Source organism: Panulirus ornatus, chromosome 3 (assembly GCF_036320965.1).
Source record: "Panulirus ornatus isolate Po-2019 chromosome 3, ASM3632096v1, whole genome shotgun sequence".
Taxonomy (NCBI): Eukaryota; Metazoa; Arthropoda; class Malacostraca; order Decapoda; family Palinuridae; genus Panulirus; species Panulirus ornatus.
Genome location: NC_092226.1, coordinates 13,464,908 through 13,485,619, shown reverse-complemented (window position 1 = coordinate 13,485,619; position 20,712 = coordinate 13,464,908). Strand labels below are relative to the sequence as shown.

The window sequence follows — 20,712 nt, the reverse complement described above, 5'->3', positions numbered from 1 at the left end:
CCAAGTACATTACATTCTCTGTATCAGCATCCCCCTCTATTCCTTATCTATCCAACCATGTTAACCCAAGTCTTACTAAGTATCCACCCTCAAATTCACCAAATAGAATGAAAACTTTTCATTAATCTTACCATAGCTAATCCATTCTAGTTCTATCATTTCTGTGACTCAATGTTTCCTTCCTTCATTTTACACTCAATTCACTCTGCTGACACCAAATCTACTTTATGTACATCTCAACTCCCAGCACTACTGTTCATTCATTAGCCCCATACTTGTATTGCTCTAGCATTAGAAAGAGCATTGCTGATCTGTTGCCACTGATCATAATCTATCATAATTAATTACTACCAGTAGAGCTCCAACAGTCTTCCACCCTATCAAAACAATAATAGCTTGACAAAATGTACAATCTAGATATCTAAGCTTCCATAATCTGCTACCTTCAGATCTTTCATAAACAAAAAATGCATTAAAGAAATTTTGATTCTTAAGTACAAAAACCTATTTTCTACAGGAACCAGGACTCTATGAACATCACACTTGCCCAAAGGGTTTTAAACTCGGATATGTAGCGTGTATCCACTTGGATTTTACTCTTAAACCCTTTCAAATTCAGACATTCATATGGGCCAAACAACTCACACAGAAACCTCCCCAGGAATATGGCATCCCTAGCATGGTGATGCAGCTTGCATTTCCTCATCATCAACCCATACCATTCCCAATCCCTTACCCTATGGAGTCTATGGAAGAATAAATGGTTGTCTACAAGGCTCTATCTCACGCTGAGAAATTGGTATTTGTACTGCAAAAGCAACAATATCTGAACTCAAGAAAGAGCCCTGTGAGCATTGAAAAGAGTGTGTAAAAAATCTGGCTTGATCTGAACTGTCCCTTTCAGAAGTTGGCAAACTTACAGCCACAAAAGGAAAAAGAAATATAACTGAAGAGAGAACTCATTTATTGAGGGTGTTTCCCAAATGATCTAATGTTACTGTGAAAGACAGTATGCAGGCATGTCGACAGGGATAAGTGGAGACCTTTTTACTATGGCCACTCCCTTGATGGGAATTCGGAGGGAATGGGCATCAGAGATATATATATTTTCCAAAAGAAGGAACAGAGAAGGGGGCCATATGAGGATATTCCCTCAAAGGCCCAGTCCTCTGTTCTTAACACTACCTCGCTAATGCGGGAAACGGCGAATAGTATGAAAAAAAAAAAAAAATATACATAGATTCTGTCCCTGGGGATAGGGGATTAAGAATACTTCCCACGTATTCCCTGCGTGTCGTAGAAGGCGACTAAAAGGGGAGGGAGTGGGGGGCTGGAAATCCTCCCCTCTCGTTTTTTTTTTTAATTTTCCAAAAGAAGGAACAGAGGGGGCCAGGTGAGGATATTCCAAAAAAGGCCCAGTCCTCTGTTCTTAACGCTACCTAGCTAACACGGGAAATGGCGAACAGTTTAAAAGAAAAAAAAAGAATATAGATACACATTTACAGATGACCTATAAAGTTCAACTTTCCACTTAGATCATACCAGTCAGTCTGAAAATCTTTTCTGGCTTTTTTGAAAGAATCCAAAGAATCATAAGATTATATTCATCCGTTGACAGATTCCTGTCATGGTACAAACCAGTTTCCATATAAGAAGGGCTTCTACACTTAACCTGATTGTGAGAATGAATAACAATTCCTTGTGGCAAAATGATATGTTTTATGCTAAAAAAGGCTTACAGGGAGCTTGGATGAATGAACAAATATTCTGCTATGTAATTTTCAAAGATAATAATGAAATCTTAAAAATAACTTAACCAGACACTAAATATGATACCTTGACAGGACCAGTAGGTTTCATAGGTAAAATTTTCAATAACTATTACAAAAGACTACAGTGCAGCAAACGTAAAGTGAACTGTCTCATTTGTAGAAAGAAACTGTTTCAATTAGTTTTAACCCACTACAAGCAATCTTCAAATTTAAATAGACTTCTTTACAAGAAAATGATGAATGCTCTTTCTTGATCTATGTACTACAATGAATAGTTTTTATAAAATGCAGAAGAATTATATGCTCTGTAAAACCTACTGATTATAACATGCCAAGGACCTTTAAAAGCTACCATCCATGCTGAGATTAGGCAGTTACAGCTTTCATCTGAAAAAAAGGGATTTCAAAATCTTACTCAAAATACAGCTTGATATGCTGAAGTTCAATCCTATGAATCTAAGGTGTTTCCAACAAATTTTCTTATAAAAAAAATCTAAAACTATAAATCAGCCTAAATCAGTTCCTAATGATCCTTCTGATTTTTTTTTTTCTAAACCTGAAAATATCTCCATAATGATTGACATTTACCTACTCCTACAATCCAGGCAGCTTTGTTCAGCCATCTGTTGATCAAACCATTCGAAATTGCAGCCTGCAGGCCAGCTCATCTGGTATACTGTGTAAATCTTATCCAGGGCTCTCCTAAATTTCTCTGCTGTGCACACCATGGTGTTTCTGATGGTTGCAGGCAAGAGACTGAAGAGTCTCAGGCACCACACGTTTTTAGGTGCTCTCTCTTTTTGTGTAAGTCATGCCAGTAAGAAGATATTTTGAAGTATAAGGTGACGACTATGCCTTTTACAATTTCCCATGGAGAGAAAATGATACCAAATTTCACGTTTACACTACTGGAAATACAGCCTCAATAAGTTCAGACATTTTCAATAATTCAATCCCTTTACCAAGTAAATGTGGGCTATGATTCTTGTTTGGTGATATTACAACACAGTGATATTTATTCATGAGAATTAGTGCCTTGAAAAGTATTATAATTTCAAAATAATTATCCATGAAAAATGGACTTCAAGGAAAACATTATGAAGCTTGTGCTTTCAAGCCAGATAATAAGGAGAATCACATTGAGAACATTTGCATCAAGAGAGACAATCAACAATGAACATGCTTAACATAAATATGTAAGGCAGACTTGAATAATGCTCTGTTGTATGGTTGCAGGTAAAGAAGATCGAATCAAATAAGATGGAGAGAATACAGAAATACTTCAATATCTATCTATATCTCTGATGCCTGTCCCATTTGGAACTCCCTTAAGAGGGTGGCCACAGCAATTAAATCTCCCTAAATAATGAAGTCCAGTGCTGCTTCTTTGCCTTTAGTGCCTCTTTAACATGCCACTAGCCAAGGGGAACTCTAGCACAGTGTTTGCTGAGACTCCTACCTAACGTTCCTACTGACTATTTCCGCCTAATGCTCCAACCTACTACTTCTACCTAATCTGTCTTCCAACCTAACACTCCTGCCTAAATGCTCCTACCTACTTCTATCTATGGCTCCTAACATTTTGTTAAAAGGGAGGGCTAGCACATAGTGCTCATCACATGAAAGTCTACATTTACAAAGAATAAGTTATCTATCTATCTTTATCTCGGACACCTGTTCCAATTGGAAGTCCCTCAAAGGGGTGGCCACAGCAACAGTCTCCACAACTAAAGAACTCGAGTGCCACTTCTTAGCCTTTAGGGCCTCACTCTTAACAGGCCACTGGAAGAGGGCAGGTTTAGCACAGTGTTTACTGAGACTTCAAACTAATGTTCCTAATGACTAATTCTATCTAAAGTTCGTACATACTGCTTCTACCTAATGTTTCTACCTAATAATCCTGCAGTAATGTTCCTACCTACTATTTCTATCTACTGCTCCTACCATGACATGGACAGATTGTGTTTGCAGACAGATAGCCAGTAGTCCACATGTGGGCAAGGCAGAAAGAAAACACAGCTACACCTACACAAGTCAAAGGAATGCAATTTGACAACTAATCAAGTACTGGCTCACTAAATGGCCATAACTAACCTTCCCTATACTTAGGCAGGTAGTACTGGTAATATAACTTCCTGGTTGCTGGCTGCCCACCACCTGCAACCCATATCATTATAAGGGGAAAACAAAATATGTTACTAAACATTTCAATGTCAGGTCATGGTACTAAATCCTACTACCTTTGAAGAAAATATTGGAAAAGCATACACCAGTAGAAGGGTGTTGGCTTCAGCAGAAAAGATTTCCATATGAGGGTTCACTTCTCATGACAGGAACCACTTAAAAACTTGTATTCCCCACATCATTTCTGAAAATATAGTCCTTGACATTCATGGGACACCTGCCCATACATGCAATCTTCATTTGAGAAGCAGGAGGTAAGCTTGAAATAATTGACTCTTTGAGCCTACTAAGGCAAGAATGTGGTCATATCTAAAAAGCACACATGTAACTAAAAGTACCCACAACATAATTTTGCCTAAAGGGATGGCTGGCACATAGTGAGCACAGATTATGCAGCTTGTTACTAATCTGTTCTCTGCCATACACAAGGAATAGTTGTCAATTGCATGGTCATCCAGAACTCTTTTTAGCATTGTCTAATATTCGTTTAAAAGTTTCAGAATTAATTCCAAACTTTTTCCAATTTCAAAACATTACAAAACCTCTCTATCTTTCTTAATGGGCTCTAATACTCTCATATATTTTGTTTTGTGCCTTTCTTTATACACTCCATGAATTTCTTGTACATCTAATTACTCTGTGTCTTCCATACTACGGTTTTTATCCTATTTCTCTTTCATTATAGTTCATCTGTTCTTTTCCAGTGATCTTTTTTGTAAAGTATTTTTTCAGTTTCTAAATTTCAGCTTTAGCTAGTTACAATACAAACAAATATACCAATCCCAGCAGCTATATAAACTATTCGCACAATGTATTGTCATTGTAACCTTTCTATCTTTCATGGTGAAAGTTATCACACAATTCATCACCTCAATTGCTAATACGATTTTTTTAAATGAGATTCCAAAGTCCAGTAATTAATTTACCTAGTGAACACCTGGTCAAAATAACTCCTTCAACATTTATACTATTTCTAATTTCTTGAACTGCTAGTAAGACCATGATTTAGCTGCTAAGAATTTCTTTCATATGAATTCCAGCCATTTAACTTCCTACCAATTCTGCCAATTCATATACTGCATTTTTTAATATAATTTCTTTAGCTACTATCCTTTTGCATCTGCAAAACATCTTACTATACTTTCTTTTATCTCTTGTCTTTTTCTTAGCTCATTATTATTATCATTATCATCATTACCTTTATGATATCATTATCATTATCATTAGTATGATTCTCATCTTTTTTCTTTTACTTTAGAGGCTCCAGTCACGGACAATAGTCCACATCAAGATTTCGTCTAACACACTGATATATCCTGTTCAAGTCAGAGTTTACTAAGGAAATTGTGTTGAGAGGAGAAAAGATGGATCACAATTTAAGGGTGTGGAAGAATGTACCTCTGAGTCGTCAGTGTATGAGAGCATTTAGTTATTTGTGTAAGACAGAAAATTCTTGACTAAAATGAGAAAAAGTGTAGGGGACATGACAAACCCTTGAGGGACAGCACTGTTGATGGAGAAAGAGGGAGAGGCTGATCTATCAACAGCAAAATAGACAGATCGAGCAGAGAGGAAGCTTTAAATGATGGAACAGTATGAGAGGGAATCCAAAAGAAGGGAGCTTAGAGATGAGACCATAAATCCACATCCAGTCAAAAGCTTTGCATATGTCAAGGGCAACTATATAGAATTCCCCAAATCTTTCTGGGATGATCACCAGAATTAGTAAGATATGTAAGTAAGAATATCACCAGTGAATCTTGCCTTATGGAAGCTATACTGGTGGTCAAAGAGAAGACCATGAGATTCAAGATGTTTAGGGATATGGGAGTTGAGGATGGATTCAGAGACTTTCAAAATGGTAGATGTCAAAGCAACTGGATGACAGTTTGAGGGGTTAGAATGGTCATCCTTCGTAGGGGTGGGATGTAACAACAAATGCTTTCAACAAGAAGAAAAAGTTCTGATTTCTACGCAGAATCAGAACAGATAAGCAGGCACAGGTGTAAGTTAAGAGGCACACTTTTTCGGTAAATGGGGATGGATGCCATCCGGACCATAAATATGCCTTGCCTGTGTCCAAAGACAGAAGTGCTTTTCTGACAGTGTGAAAAGATATCAAGAGAAGAGGCACAAGATTAGTAAGAGAAGCATGAGGGGGTGAAGGAATGTTAACTTTGGCAAAGACCAGAGATCTAGCAGTTAATGATGAGATGCTATCGCACTTTCTTTGTATAAAAGAACACTTTGCATCACGGATAACATACTTGCATCAATCCGCCAGTTTTGTTCAAGTCATTATGAAACTGTAGCCATTCAATTTCTGTTGTGACTTTATTTCACAGCTTAATAACATCTGAGAATTTTAATGTCTTCCAATGCAGCATGTCTCAATACCATTATACCTTTTCCAGAGGCACATCTAAAATCCAAGTTACATCCTGTGTAGGATATTCTCAAAAGTTCTTACAAAATATTGCCATTAATTTATCATTACAGTTAACTGGAACATAGCTTTCTACAAAAAATGATGTGCAAATCCACTGGGTAAAACGTCATTTACATTTACGATATGCCCTTCAACCCTTTCCGTGCTCCCTTCCATTACTTTGATGCAGGGTATGGGAGAGCAGAAATGTGGTGCAGTGCTTCCTGCCAGAGATCTAAGTTTCTGTGAGGCAATGGCCACTTCCAAGAACACTAGCAGCTCCCTCACCCAACCTACACATGTAAGTAATTGTGAAAGTAAGAAGATACAGGGCAATAATGCACAACACTCAACTACCTGGATAACTGTACTCCTCTTTAACTTTTCAGTGTTGTACTGTAAACCTATCTGCCTAGTTATTTCTCTGAAGCAAGTCCTCTTTGGGAACTTCCATCAAGAGGTTGGCCACATCAAAAGAATTGCCACTTATCCCTGTCCTTACAAGCATCCTTCGCATACACAATTCCATGTGTTGTTCCCCCTTTTCTCCCCCTCCAGTACTCTTCTACCCTATTTTCCCATGTCACAGGTGGTATTCCTCTCACACCAATTCCTTTGATCGTACTATCGTACGCTCTCACTGTAGCCTCCCCACCTTGCATTCTTTTTGCATGCCCAAACCACCTTAAAGTACTACGTCTCATCCACTCTAACACTCCACAATTAATTAATTTTGCATTCCCTGCCATACCAAATCTCTCATACATCCTCTCATTACTTTCTCCATTCCATCTAGTAATACCATGTGGTCCTCTCATATAACTCATTTCCAAAACCTGGATTCTTGACCCATGAGAAACATCCCTTTTACATGTTTTGGCTGCATGGATCAGGATCAGGATAACTATGCTGCCCCTTAAACCATTCTTAACTTCCGTACATACAATGCTAACCTTCATTATCCTGTCAAGGATCCCAATGACTCTTCTACCTTGTAGTGATCTCCCTTATCTCTCCTCTAATTACACCAAACTTAACCAAAATAACCCCAAAATACTTAAATTTTGTCACCTCTTCCATTCTCTCTCCACCATATCTATAAGGCAGTTTAACACACTTTCTTCTCTCACTCTGCAGGACTTTGCAAACTCTATATTTTCACCATTCCCTTTCAAACACTATTTTCTACTTTAATTTACATTTACTTCAATCGTCCATGCATACACACATCATAAAACAAACTAACAACACTGCAATTCCTCTTCACTCGCAACAAAATACACATTATCATCCACAAACAGGCTTGTCATTCGCCATCACACCTCACAACCACTCTCCATCTCCAGCCTCATTTTCCCTAGTTGTGCTTTCATCTCTCCCATCATCCCATCCATAAATATATATGTTAAAAAGCTATGGTGACATCACAGCCCTGCCTCACCCACATGTATCCAGAAACTTTCGCTCAACTCTTACATATGCAATTGCTCCCCTACAGAAGGATTTCACGCTATCCAACAGCTGTGTTCTTACCCCCATATATCCTTAACACAACCCATACAGCATTCCCATCAATTCTTGTCATATGCTTTCTCTAGATCCATAAAAGCTGGATGCAGCCTCTTACTTTTCACATGATACTTTTCCACAATCATTCTCATGTCAAAATCTGATACACACATCCCCCACCTTTCCTTAAAACTCCCTTGCTCCTTTTCCTTAAACTCCCTTGCTCCTCACATATTCTGGATTCAGTCACTTCCATCACTCTATCAATGATCACTCTAGCTTACATTTTTTCATGGTATACTTAACAGAATCATTCCCCTACAATTGCTACATACATACCTAGTACCTCTTCCTTTGAATAAAATAACAATAATCCCTTTCATCCAATCCTCAGGCACAGCCTTCTGCCTCCAGGCTAATTATGAATCAAATGCATCACTTTATCACACTTTCTCCTCCATACTTTAACACTTCAAACATAATCCCATCTAAGCTCCTTTCCAACTTTAACCTAATTATTGCCTTTCTTACTTTTTTTAATATCAACACTTCTAACAACATATTTTGTGTGTTACTTCTTCAATCTCTATACATTTCCAAACTGAATAAGAAAAAATCAGTGATTTTTTAAACTTACTATGGGAAACAAAAAAGCTGGGGAAGATGTTATAGGGTCCCTTTAAATTTTGGCCTTTCATACATGTCATTTAAATAATTCCTTTTGCATTAAGTTCTTTCTACGTTCTAGATCAGTTTTTAAATCTTATGAGGAAGCTATTTTTCTTGGATATATCAATAAGTTCCTTTCATCATGCATTGTAGTACATCCATTCCCTGCTTTAAGCAAGAGTTATGTTCTGTGAAAACCTTGCACAGAGAAATCACATATAGTAAACCAATACACATAGAGAAAAATGGTATACAGGTACACCACCGAATTTCCGGCAACTGATGGTTTGGTACCTCCTTTAGTCCAGACAAAATCATGTGAGGGACCTTGAAATTACCACAGCCACCAGACTAATTTACTGGGCGGCTACAGATGGCGGTGTGTAGGGCGTGCTTTTTACATTCTTTACACTGCACTTGGTGGTGGCACCGATATTCTGTGAGATTCTTCGCTTGTTTTGCTTAAATCTAACCCTAACTATGGCTTCTAAAACATATGAGAGTGTCAGTCGTGGTGTCAAAAGTAAATACCAGTCCATAATGATCCAAGATAAAGAACTGATGAAAAAAATGGACCATGGTGTTTAGGTGCATAAGCTGTGTGCATCTACAGTATTGGTTCGTCAACTGTTTATGATATAAAGAAGCAAAGGGAAAAAATACTGAAATTCTATGCAGACAGCGATTCCAACAAGCAAATGATGATTAGAAAAACTATGAAAGATGATTAGAGTACTGAGCACGGTCGAGTGATGATGGAATGTTTCAACAGTGTCAGAGTGATGGAGTGGACTTGTCAGTTAGCATGATAATGAACCAGGATAAGTTGTTCCATAAACAACTTAAATTACAACATGAGCGTGACTATGGTGAAGGATGGCTTCAGAGATTCCAGAAGAGTTATGGAATCTCCATGAATAAAGTGTGCGGAGAAAAGCAGTCTGCAAACCACGAAGGAGCTGCCAAGTATGTGGAGGAATCTGTGAAATTTGTAGCTGATGAGCACCTCAGTCCTGAGCAGGTGTATAATGCAGACGGAACTGCATTATTTTGGCGATGCACACCTAGGAAAAAGCTAACAACAGAAGACCCCACAGGATTCAAACGGGAATATCTAGGGGAAATAGCGACTATGGCAAGCACTGAAATTGCACCCATCCAAACATATGACAACAATATTTTTCATTTTTATTACCTTCACCAAGGAGATTATGTTTTTACCGGCATTTGTCTGCTTGTCTGTGAGCAACCTTCAACAAAAGTTATGAACAAATTTTGATGAAATTTTCAGGGGTCAGAAATGACACAAGAACCAACTGATTAGATTTTCTGAGTGATCCGAATTATGGAAATATCAATTTTTGTGAATAACTATCGAACTAATAATGATATCAATATGATTCCAAATGCCAAAGATATGTTTTCATGGTAAAGAAATTTAAATCTTAAGATTCGAATCATTGTCTGGATCCAGGATGCCATTACGCCACTGGTGCTCCCCTTCAAGTGGCCCCCAGGGCACCTGCCCAACCAGCCATACCCTAGGTACACCATCGGATTCAAACAATCTAAGGACAGACTTACCATCTTAGGGTGCTCAAACATCTAATATTTGTTTAATCTAAATTTCTAGCAGTCCATGGTATACTTTAAACACATGGGAGATATATAATTAGTGGGTTAGAGGTGTGTTGATGAATTATCATTACGTGACCACGGTTGGTCCGGCAAAATGGTTAATCCAGCAATGCTTTGGAACCAAGAGTGCTGGAAAATCGGTGGTGTACCTGTATGTGTAGCAGCTTCATGGTCAACACTGGTGGATTTTCCCATTACCTTCATGTTATGAAGCTTTTGACACAGAATAAACTTGTCTAGCCATCCTTTACTTGCTTGAAATGGCTCTGGCTCAACTACAATATCTTTACATAAACACTTATAAACCTTCAGAGCTTTAGACCTGAACTAAAGGCTATCAAGCTGCTTATCTTTTTCATCTCATGCTCTATGTACAATGTAAGCATTTTCTCCATCTCCCTATGTGGATTTCTAACCCTGCGGCTACTTTGGAAGATGGAGGAGTAAAGTGGTCTATAGCATTTCGAATATTCTCTGAAATATTGTATGTTGCAAATTGTAGATTTACATAGGTTATAAACATGTCCAAGCATCAAAGTTCCCTCACCAACATCAACATCATTAAGATTTCTAGCTTTGTTTTTAATGTCAGAGAGGTTCTCTTCCATTTAATAGCTGGTTCTGGGGTTCCAGGAAAATCACACTAGCAGTTATATCCAAATTCCACAAGCAGCACAGATCCACACACAACGGTGGTAAGTGCAAAACTGATCCGCTGGTGGGAATGTGGCACATTCCACCAAGACCCAAGCTTACTCCACCTGCCAACCCTCATTGAAGTTTCGGCACACATTCTACCATGTTGATGCTCCTTCACTAACACATCTTAAGAGTTCTAACTTGTTTCTAAGGTAAGAGAGATTTTCTTTAGTTTAACTAATGGTTCTAGGGCAGAAGATGGACATCTGGATGCCATATTAACAAATACAACGAGCTGCAGGGAAATCACATTAGCACAAGTAGCAAAGATCCATCAAATTGCACAAGTAGGACAGAGCCACCAACTCTCACATGTAGCACAGATCCACACATAACAGAAGTAACTGCGAGACTGACCTGCTGATAGGAACGCAGTACACTCTTTCTAGGACCCATGCTTACTTCACCTGCCAACCCTCACTGAAGTTTTAGCACACTTCATATCATGCAAACGCTCCCTTAACAGCATCAGCACATCTAAAGATTTCTCACTTTATTTCTAAGGTTAGGGACGTTTTCTTCCATTTAACAGAAAGTTCTAGGGAAGGAGATGCTGCTGGACTTTTGAATGCCATATTAACAAACACAAACACAGCAGGTTACAGGAAAATCACATTACCAGGTATACCCAAATCAAAAAAGTAGCACAGATCCACACATGACAGTGGTAACTGTGAGACTGGTCTGCTGGCGGGAACATAACACGCACCACCAACTAACCCTCACTACTGCACACACATCCACAGCAGCAAATTTTGACTGCATAAAAAGAGGTACTGGAAGAAATAGGTTCCTCACATAATAGAAAAAGCACATAGTGATCTTGCATAAAGTGGCAAGGCATGGGTGTGTTCTTATAGAATATCTATTAACTTGTATACTGCTATTTGCAAGAGGCTGCTTACATATACCTGCACAATCAGTTGCAACTAGTATTAGAGTAATGCAAGCACCTCACCTTACAATGAAACTGGTGTCATATGTGTGGTGGTTTCTAACTGGTTATAGATGGGCCCTAAACATGGAAGCAGCTGTAATTGAAATGGGAGGACAGCAACAGGTGAGGAGGCCAGTGTTTTTCCACCAGAAAGATAAAAGACTATCTAGAAATTCTCTCATGCTGACAGTACAGACCACAGTGGAAAGAAATGAATAAAAATGATGGTTATATCTTAAGCCAATATGAATAAAAGGAAAATCAAATCAAACCAGTACTGTACTCAAAACTAATATAGTTTATCGCACTTGAAGAAAGCTGTGGGGCGAATATCATGTGACAGATACTTCTGAACATACAGATAAAGTGATGTACAGATGGTTATTTGGAAAAGCATAAACTGATAGATGAGAGGCAAAAGTATGTATATAAAAACCAAAATCACTTCTATAATCCCTTTTTAGGGATTTGTAAGTGGCTCAGCATATACTACTTTACAGTGAGCACTGCTCGTCTATGTACAAGGAGTCAAACACAATGATGCTGCACAAAAACTACACTCACTCTTTAGAATCCACTTTCTTCCGCCCTCTCTTAGGAGCTGGTGCTGACTCGCTGGTGAAAGAATCAGGGGAAGATGCTCCAGAATCTCGTCCTCCACCGTCCCGTCCACCTCCTGGTCGCCCTCGTTTTCCCATGCCCCGTTTTGCTCTTCGCCCTCGTTCCTGACTGCTTGATCTAAGAAACAGCAATATCAATGAAAAGAGTAATCATATATTTTTGCAATACATTACAGTGTAGATATATATTCCTTTTTTCTTTCATACATATTTGCCATTTCCTGTGCACAAATGAAGAAAAGGCCTCATTCGCTCACATCCATTCTCTAGCTGTAATGTGTAAGGCTCTGAAACCACAGTTCCCTCTCCACAACCAGGCCTAACATATCCCCAACTGCTTCATATGCCTTGGTTCAGTCGACTGAAAACATGCTGCCCTTATATACTAGATCCCTTAATTCACTTTAACCCATACATTCCTTTCACTCTCCTGCATGTTACTGCCTCTGAGCACTCAAAATCTTATTCACTCATTCATTCTATCCCATGCAGGCCTCTCACCCTCCTGCATGGGAATGCCAATATGCCATGCCTCACTATCATGAAACACCATCAGGACTACTATATCTTCAGATGAACTCATTTTTGCCCTCCCAGGTAGTGACCTCACTTTTCACACATTCCTCAATGTTCCTAGAGCCTTTGTCCCCTCACCCCTCCATTAGCCAAACCATTCCAGCACACCCTCTTCTACTCTCTTAACCATATTCTTCATTGTTATCATTTCTCTCTTACCTCATCATTACTTCCTCAATCAACCCTCCTCACACTACATGTTGTCCTTAAAAATTTCTTTTTCCAGTGCATTCACCCTCTTTCATAAATTCTTATCTATACCCCATACCTTGCAACCACAAAACACCATCTGAACTACTTTACCTTCAGGCATAACCACCTTTGCCCTCCTAGGTGTTGATCTGACTTTCCGAACATTCCTCAATTCTCCCAGAATCTTCAACCCTTCATGCATCCTATGACTCATTTCAGCCATCATGGGTCCTTTGCTCCCATGTCCATTCCAAGGTGTCTAAAACACTTCACTTCATCCAAGTTCTCTCCATTCAAACTCACTCCCCAACTAACCTGTCTCTTTGGACTGCTAAAACTACTAACATCTTTTACTCTCAACATTCTCCTTTCACACACGCTCCCAAACTCAAGCACAAACTTCTGTAGCTTCTCAATCAAACTTTCCACAAGTGCAGTCATCAACAAAAAACAACTGACTCACCTCTCAGGCCTCCCACCCCAACAAAATGCATATCTGTCCCTCTCTGCAAGACCCTTGCACTTCCCTCTCACCACTCCATCCACAAATATCAAAAGGCTACAATGACATGACACATTCCTGCCACACACCCACCCTCAACTAGAACCACTTATCCTTCTCTCTACCCACCCACACACATGATAGAAACTCCTCAATGTTCCTCCCATACCATAACATCTTACATGAAGCATCAATATTACCCTAAAATATGCTTTCTCCAGATTCGTAAGTGCCTTATTCAAATCCTGCTTCTCTAAGCATTTCTCAAACATTCTTCATAGCAAACACCTGATCCATACATCCTCTACCACCCCTGAAACAACATTGTTCCTCCTGAATCCGATGCTCTGTACATGCCACTCATCACTCTCCCATACAGCTTCCAGGATACACTCAACAAATTTATAATTCTGTAATTTGAACACTCCCTTTTGTACCCTTGCCTCTACATGCATTCTGTCAATCCTCAAGCACCTATGATCCATATATACAATGATAATCTAAACTAACTAATCAACAATACAGTCACCCACTTTCTTAAGAAATTCAACTGCAATACCATCCATTCCAGCTGTCTTGCCATGTTTCATTTTGCAAAATGCTTTTGCCACCTCTTCTTTCTTCACCAAACCATTTGCCATAACTTTCTCACTTCATGTATCTCACAAAAACAAAAACCCTACATCTGCTACCCTATTATCAAATATATTCAACAATCCTTTCTGCCTGTCACCCTTAACTGAGGTTCCTATTTGTTCTCTTGCTTTTCTCACACTGTTAATCCTGTTAAAAACATTTTCTCCCTGTACTTACCCCAACACTCATTAAACCTTTCTTTCAGCACCTGTAACTCCTTTTGACCTCCTAACATTCTCTTGTACATCTCCCAAACCTCACACTCCTTCCCTGTACATATCACCTATACACCTCTCTTTTTCCCTTTCACTAACTTTACTTCATCATCCCATCAATCACTATCAGTTTTCATTTGCCCACCTCCCATCTTCCACACAGCACACACTTCTCTCACACATGCCAGCACTACTTCCATGTAAACCTACCATTCCTGACTTGCTCCTCCAGCTTCATTTCCTCACTTTTTCCATTCTACATTCAATATCTCCTCGTATCTTTTCACACAAGTCTCATTTGCAAGCTCACATACTTTCCCCATCCTCTTGCCACACTATATCATTTTCTCTCCCAAAAAACCACGACAAATCTTCAGCCTTGCCTCCCTACAGTAACAATCAGACATCCTAACAGCTGCCCCTTTCAGCACATTCACATCCAAGAGTCTCTATCTTGCATGACTATCAATCAATATGTGGTCCAATGATTCCCACATCATCTTTCCTACTCCTCGTATACCTATGTATGTTCCTCTTTTTTAAAAATGTCTGTTCATCTCACTGTATACCCCTATGCCACCCAATCATACCTTTAACTGCCACATTACCCATTTTCATATTCAAATCAACCATCAGTAATACCCAATCTCTGGCATAAAAACTGCTAACAAAATCACACAGCTCCTCCTAAAACACTTGTACCTCTTTGTCATTCTTCTTGAGGGCAGCTGCCTAAGTACTAACTCACTCTTATAATCCACTTTAATTTTTACCCACATAAGTCTGGAGCTCACTTACTTACACATTCCAAAAACTCCTCTTTCCAATGAAATGCTACCCCTTTTTCAGCTCCTGCCCTTACAGTAACCCATGACTTTACCCTTGAGAGATTCTCAAACCATTCTTCCCCCTAAACCTTGAGCTTTGTTTCACTCAGAGGTAGAGCATCCACGTTCCATTCCCTAAACATGCAGTGGAGTTACAATGATTCATAATATTCATTTGCATTTACAAATTCACAAGTAACTTTATTATACATCCTTTTTGAAATTTTGCAATCATTTCATAATTCACTGCCAAGTGGTGGCGGCTGCAACATATGAATCTCTAGGTCAGGGCATTTGGTTAGCATGTTCCTGCTCCTGCCTAATGAGGACTCTCATAGCATCCTCAGCCCAGTGTTTACATTTGGTATTTTCCAATACTAAATTTAAGGATATCTTTTTTTTTTTTTTTTTATACTTTGTCGATGTCTCCCGCGTTTGCGAGGTAGCGCAAGGAAACAGACGAAAGAAATGGCCCAACCCCCCCCCCATACACATGTACATACACACGTCCACACACGCAAATATACATACCTACACAGCTTTCCATGGTTTACCCCAGACGCTTCACATGCCCCGACTCAATCCACTGACAGCACGTCAACCCCTGTATACCACATCGCTCCAATTCACTCTATTCCTTGCCCTCCTTTCACCCTCCTGCATGTTCAGGCCCCGATCACACAAAATCTTTTTCACTCCATCTTTCCACCTCCAATTTGGTCTCCCTCTTCTCCTCGTTCCCTCCACCTCCGACACATATATCCTCTTGGTCAATCTTTCCTCACTCATTCTCTCCATGTGCCCAAACCATTTCAAAACACCCTCTTCTGCTCTCTCAACCACGCTCTTTTTATTTCCACACATCTCTCTTACCCTTACGTTACTTACTCGATCAAACCACCTCACACCACACATTTTCCTCAAACATCTCATTTCCAGCACGTCCATCCTCCTGCGCACAACTCTATCCATAGCCCACGCCTCGCAACCATACAACATTGTTGGAACCACTATTCCTTCAAACATAGCCATTTTTGCTTTCCGAGATAATGTTCTCGACTTCCACACATTTTTCAAGGCCCCCAAAATTTTCGCCCCCTCCCCCACCCTATGATCCACTTCCGCTTCCATGGTTCCATCCGCTGACAGATCCACTCCCAGATAACTAAAACACTTCACTTCCTCCAGTTTTTCTCCATTCAAACTCACCTCCCAATTGACTTGACCCTCAACCCTACTGTACCTAATAACCTTGCTCTTATTCACATTTACTCTTAACTTTCTTCTTCCACACACTTTACCAAACTCAGTCACCAGCTTCTGCAGTTTCTCACATGAATCAGCCACCAGCGCTGTATCATCAGCGAACAACAACTGACTCACTTCCCAAGCTCTCTCATCCCCAACAGACTTCATACTTGCCCCTCTTTCCAGGACTCTTGCATTTACCTCCCTAACAACCCCATCCATAAACAAATTAAACAACCATGGAGACATCACACACCCCTGCCGCAAACCTACATTCACTGAGAACCAATCACTTTCCTCTCTTCCTACACGTACACATGCCTTACATCCTCGATAAAAACTTTTCACTGCTTCTAACAACTTGCCTCCCACACCATATATTCTTAATACCTTCCACAGAGCATCTCTATCAACTCTATCATATGCCTTCTCCAGATCCATAAATGCTACATACAAATCCATTTGCTTTTCTAAGTATTTCTCACATACATTCTTCAAAGCAAACACCTGATCCACACATCCTCTACCACTTCTGAAACCGCACTGCTCTTCCCCAATCTGATGCTCTGTACATGCCTTCACCCTCTCAATCAATACCCTCCCATATAATTTACCAGGAATACTCAACAAACTTATACCTCTGTAATTTGAGCACTCACTCTTATCCCCTTTGCCTTTGTACAATGGCACTATGCACGCATTCCGCCAATCCTCAGGCACCTCACCATGAGTCATACATACATTAAATAACCTTACCAACCAGTCAACAATACAGTCACCCCCTTTTTTTAATAAATTCCACTGCAATACCATCCAAACCTGCTGCCTTGCCGGCTTTCATCTTCCGCAAAGCTTTTACTACCTCTTCTCTGTTTACCAAATCATTTTCCCTAACCCTCTCACTTTGCACACCACCTCGACCAAAACACCCTATATCTGCCACTCTGTCATCAGACACATTCAACAAACCTTCAAAATACTCATTCCATCTCCTTCTCACATCACCACTACTTGTTATCACCTCCCCATTTACGCCCTTCACTGAAGTTCCCATTTGCTCCCTTGTCTTACGCACCCTATTTACCTCCTTCCAGAACATCTTTTTATTCTCCCTAAAATTTACTGATAGTCTCTCACCCCAACTCTCATTTGCCCTTTTTTTCACCTCTTGCACCTTTCTCTTGACCTCCTGTCTCTTTCTTTTATACTTCTCCCACTCAATTGCATTTTTTCCCTGCAAAAATCGTCCAAATGCCTCTCTCTTCTCTTTCACTAATACTCTTACTTCTTCGTCCCACCACTCACTACCCTTTCTAAACCACCTCTGGTACTAGAAAATGTTTGATACTGAAAGATATGTTCAGGGAATGATGATCTACTGTAATGACCTGGATATCACAGAAAAAATGTTTGAAAAATTCTCTTCTAAAAAATAAGATCGTGCATCGGAGGGGAAGGCAAAGAACTAAAGTGCAAGTGCTTCTGTGCCAAAAGATTCTTTACATGCTAATCATATCATGTAAGTTGAATATAATTTGCTTTTTCTTTTACTGTGTTTGTTTACTGCATTTCTTGATGTATTATGTACTGCATCTACCTATATAACTTGAATTTTTGAGACAAACTTTTAAGCTAAAACTGGAGGTCAACTGTTTACAACTAACATTCTAAAAAGGTTGCAATGCATGGCCAGTGACAGTCCACAAAAACTGACTAGTCATCCAGTTGACATTCCACAATAAAGAACAGAAGAACAAAGAATTTCAATCATTATCGAACTATATTCAGATAATAAGCAATGCCATTCATAGTCTTTTCATTACAACGACCCAGGCTTAAGCTAGCCCACAAAAACCTTATCACTAGTCTTCCACTATATGATCTGAAACTACTATTGATATACAATAAGAAAGACATTTGTTACCCTATTTACCAGTACATAAAAGTAAATACAAAAACATGCACGTTCACTACTAAAATGCTGTAGTTTTGTCAAATGTTTCATGTTAGAATAATAATACTGAACTGTTCTGCAAATACGTGACAGTGTGGAGGTACCATAGATGAGGGATTCTGGTTTATAAAATGGTGCCGTCGGTGGATTGAGCCGGGGCGTGTGAAGCGTCTGGGGTGGGCCGTGGAAGGTTCTGTGGGGCCTGGATGTGGAAGGGGGGCTGTGGTTTCGGTGCATTGTTGCATGACAGCTGGAGACTCAGTGTGAACGAATGGGGCCTTTGTTGTCTTTTCCTATCGCTACCTCGTGCACATAAGGGGGGAGGGGGTTGTTATTTCATGTGTGGCGGGGTGGCGATGGGAATGAATAAAGGCAGACAGTATGAATTATGTACATGTGTATATATGTATATGTCTGTGCTTGTATATATATGTATACATTGAGATGTATAGGTATGTATATTTACATGTGTGGACATGTATGTATATGCATGTGTATGTGGGTGGGTTGGGCCATTCTTTCATCTGTTTCCTTGCGCTACCTCGCTAACGCGGGAGATAGCGACAAAGCAAAATAAATAAAATAAATAAAATGGTTTATGATGCGAGGCTAACACCTCGCAGATATACCGCATTAACAGTATCAACAAATGTACGTAAGTTCTCACTTCCCATAATTCAAGTGTGGGATGACTGATGCACAAGTCAACATGTACTGTAATATGTGCGGTAAGTGTGAAGTGGTTATGGTAGTGTTGACAAAACATATCCTACATCTATCTTCAAAAGCTTACTGATAATTCTAATATATTGCTATGGAAACATTCCTTATTCAAGTTACTGATGGAAAATGTGATTCAGGAAAAAAACAGGCCTGCAGCCAGGGAGGAAGCATAGTTCCTTTGGGAAGGCAATTTTCCTTGATGAGTAGCAAAGATGGCATACACAGGCCCACAGACAGTGAGAGTATTTGACAATTGATGCATAAGTTAACATGAACCATAATATATGAAAAATGTGTTGCATGAAGTGGTTATGGTATCTCTAACAACATATATCTATCTTCAAAACTTAACAATACTTTTACTATAATATTACTGAAAATTGCTTCAATTATCAATGCAGTACTGTTCTTTAGGAAAGCAACAGTCTTGTAGCAAGGGAGAAAGTTTTGTTCCTTAGCAGTAACTAAAACTGGCCCACACCGTTCCAAAAATGGTGAGTTTCACCATACTATATTGTATTATACTTTGAACAGTAAAATAACTATTATTTTCATATTCTCACGAAAGTCAAGCTGGGATGAAATTGGCATCACAAAAGCATACATAATATAAATGTTGAAGTTTTCTTTGTTGACCTGGCACTAGTGGAACCACCAGCAAACAATGCAACATTTTGTTTACCAACTATGTTTACCCACTGGGTTGAGAACAATGTAGCATTTTCATCATGATACACGTAAGACATGGTCATTGTTTCATTCACATTGACAATGAAATGACACTCACCAACCCTCATGAAAAATCCTGACATGGTCCCATAAAATACTACATATAAACAGTGAAACTGATATAGTTTGCTTACAATAGTAACTGGTAATTCTTGTTGTTTCTGAGTTTTAACACTTGATAAGTAACTATCTCTCTCTCATTCACTTCTGCATTATTGGGCCTCTGAAAAACTGACGTTGACCATTATACGAGATATCGAATGGAAGACATTATGGCCAATAATCTTCGTTCAACAGTTACTTAAGATCACCAGTTATCTATGTTTATAAGGTAAGATCTTAAATGTTCAACAAAGCAGTTTTGGAACAGTCAACTTATATTTCTTGACCTTCAGAACCTAACCACTTCCATTTAAATCCATTAAACAAGAATTCACAATGTGAAAAATCATGGAAGATTCTGGTACCTAATCTGCAAACTGTGGCAACTCCTCTGCACAATCTACCTCTTCCTCCGGGAAACAGCGATTAAGCATAATAACTAAATAAATATATTCATTCATTTATTCATATATTTCTAAAAGGGGAAACAGAAGGAGTCACATGGGGAGTGCTCAACCTCCTCGAAGGCTCAGATTGGGGTGTCTAAATGTG

At 39.2% G+C, this 20,712-nt stretch overlaps 1 protein-coding gene across 10 annotated transcripts in view; it reads right to left on the bottom strand.

Annotated features, from left to right (window-relative positions):
* Positions 1–20,712, bottom strand: part of LOC139760650 (zinc finger protein zfp-1-like) — a 172,715-nt gene that overhangs the window by 47,526 nt on the left and 104,477 nt on the right. For all 10 annotated transcript variants that reach the window (XM_071684147.1, XM_071684165.1, XM_071684094.1 and 7 more), the window contains one exon: positions 12,401–12,574. In XM_071684147.1, coding sequence (XP_071540248.1) covers positions 12,401–12,574 — 174 coding nt within the window. The remainder of the gene's footprint in view (positions 1–12,400; positions 12,575–20,712) is intronic.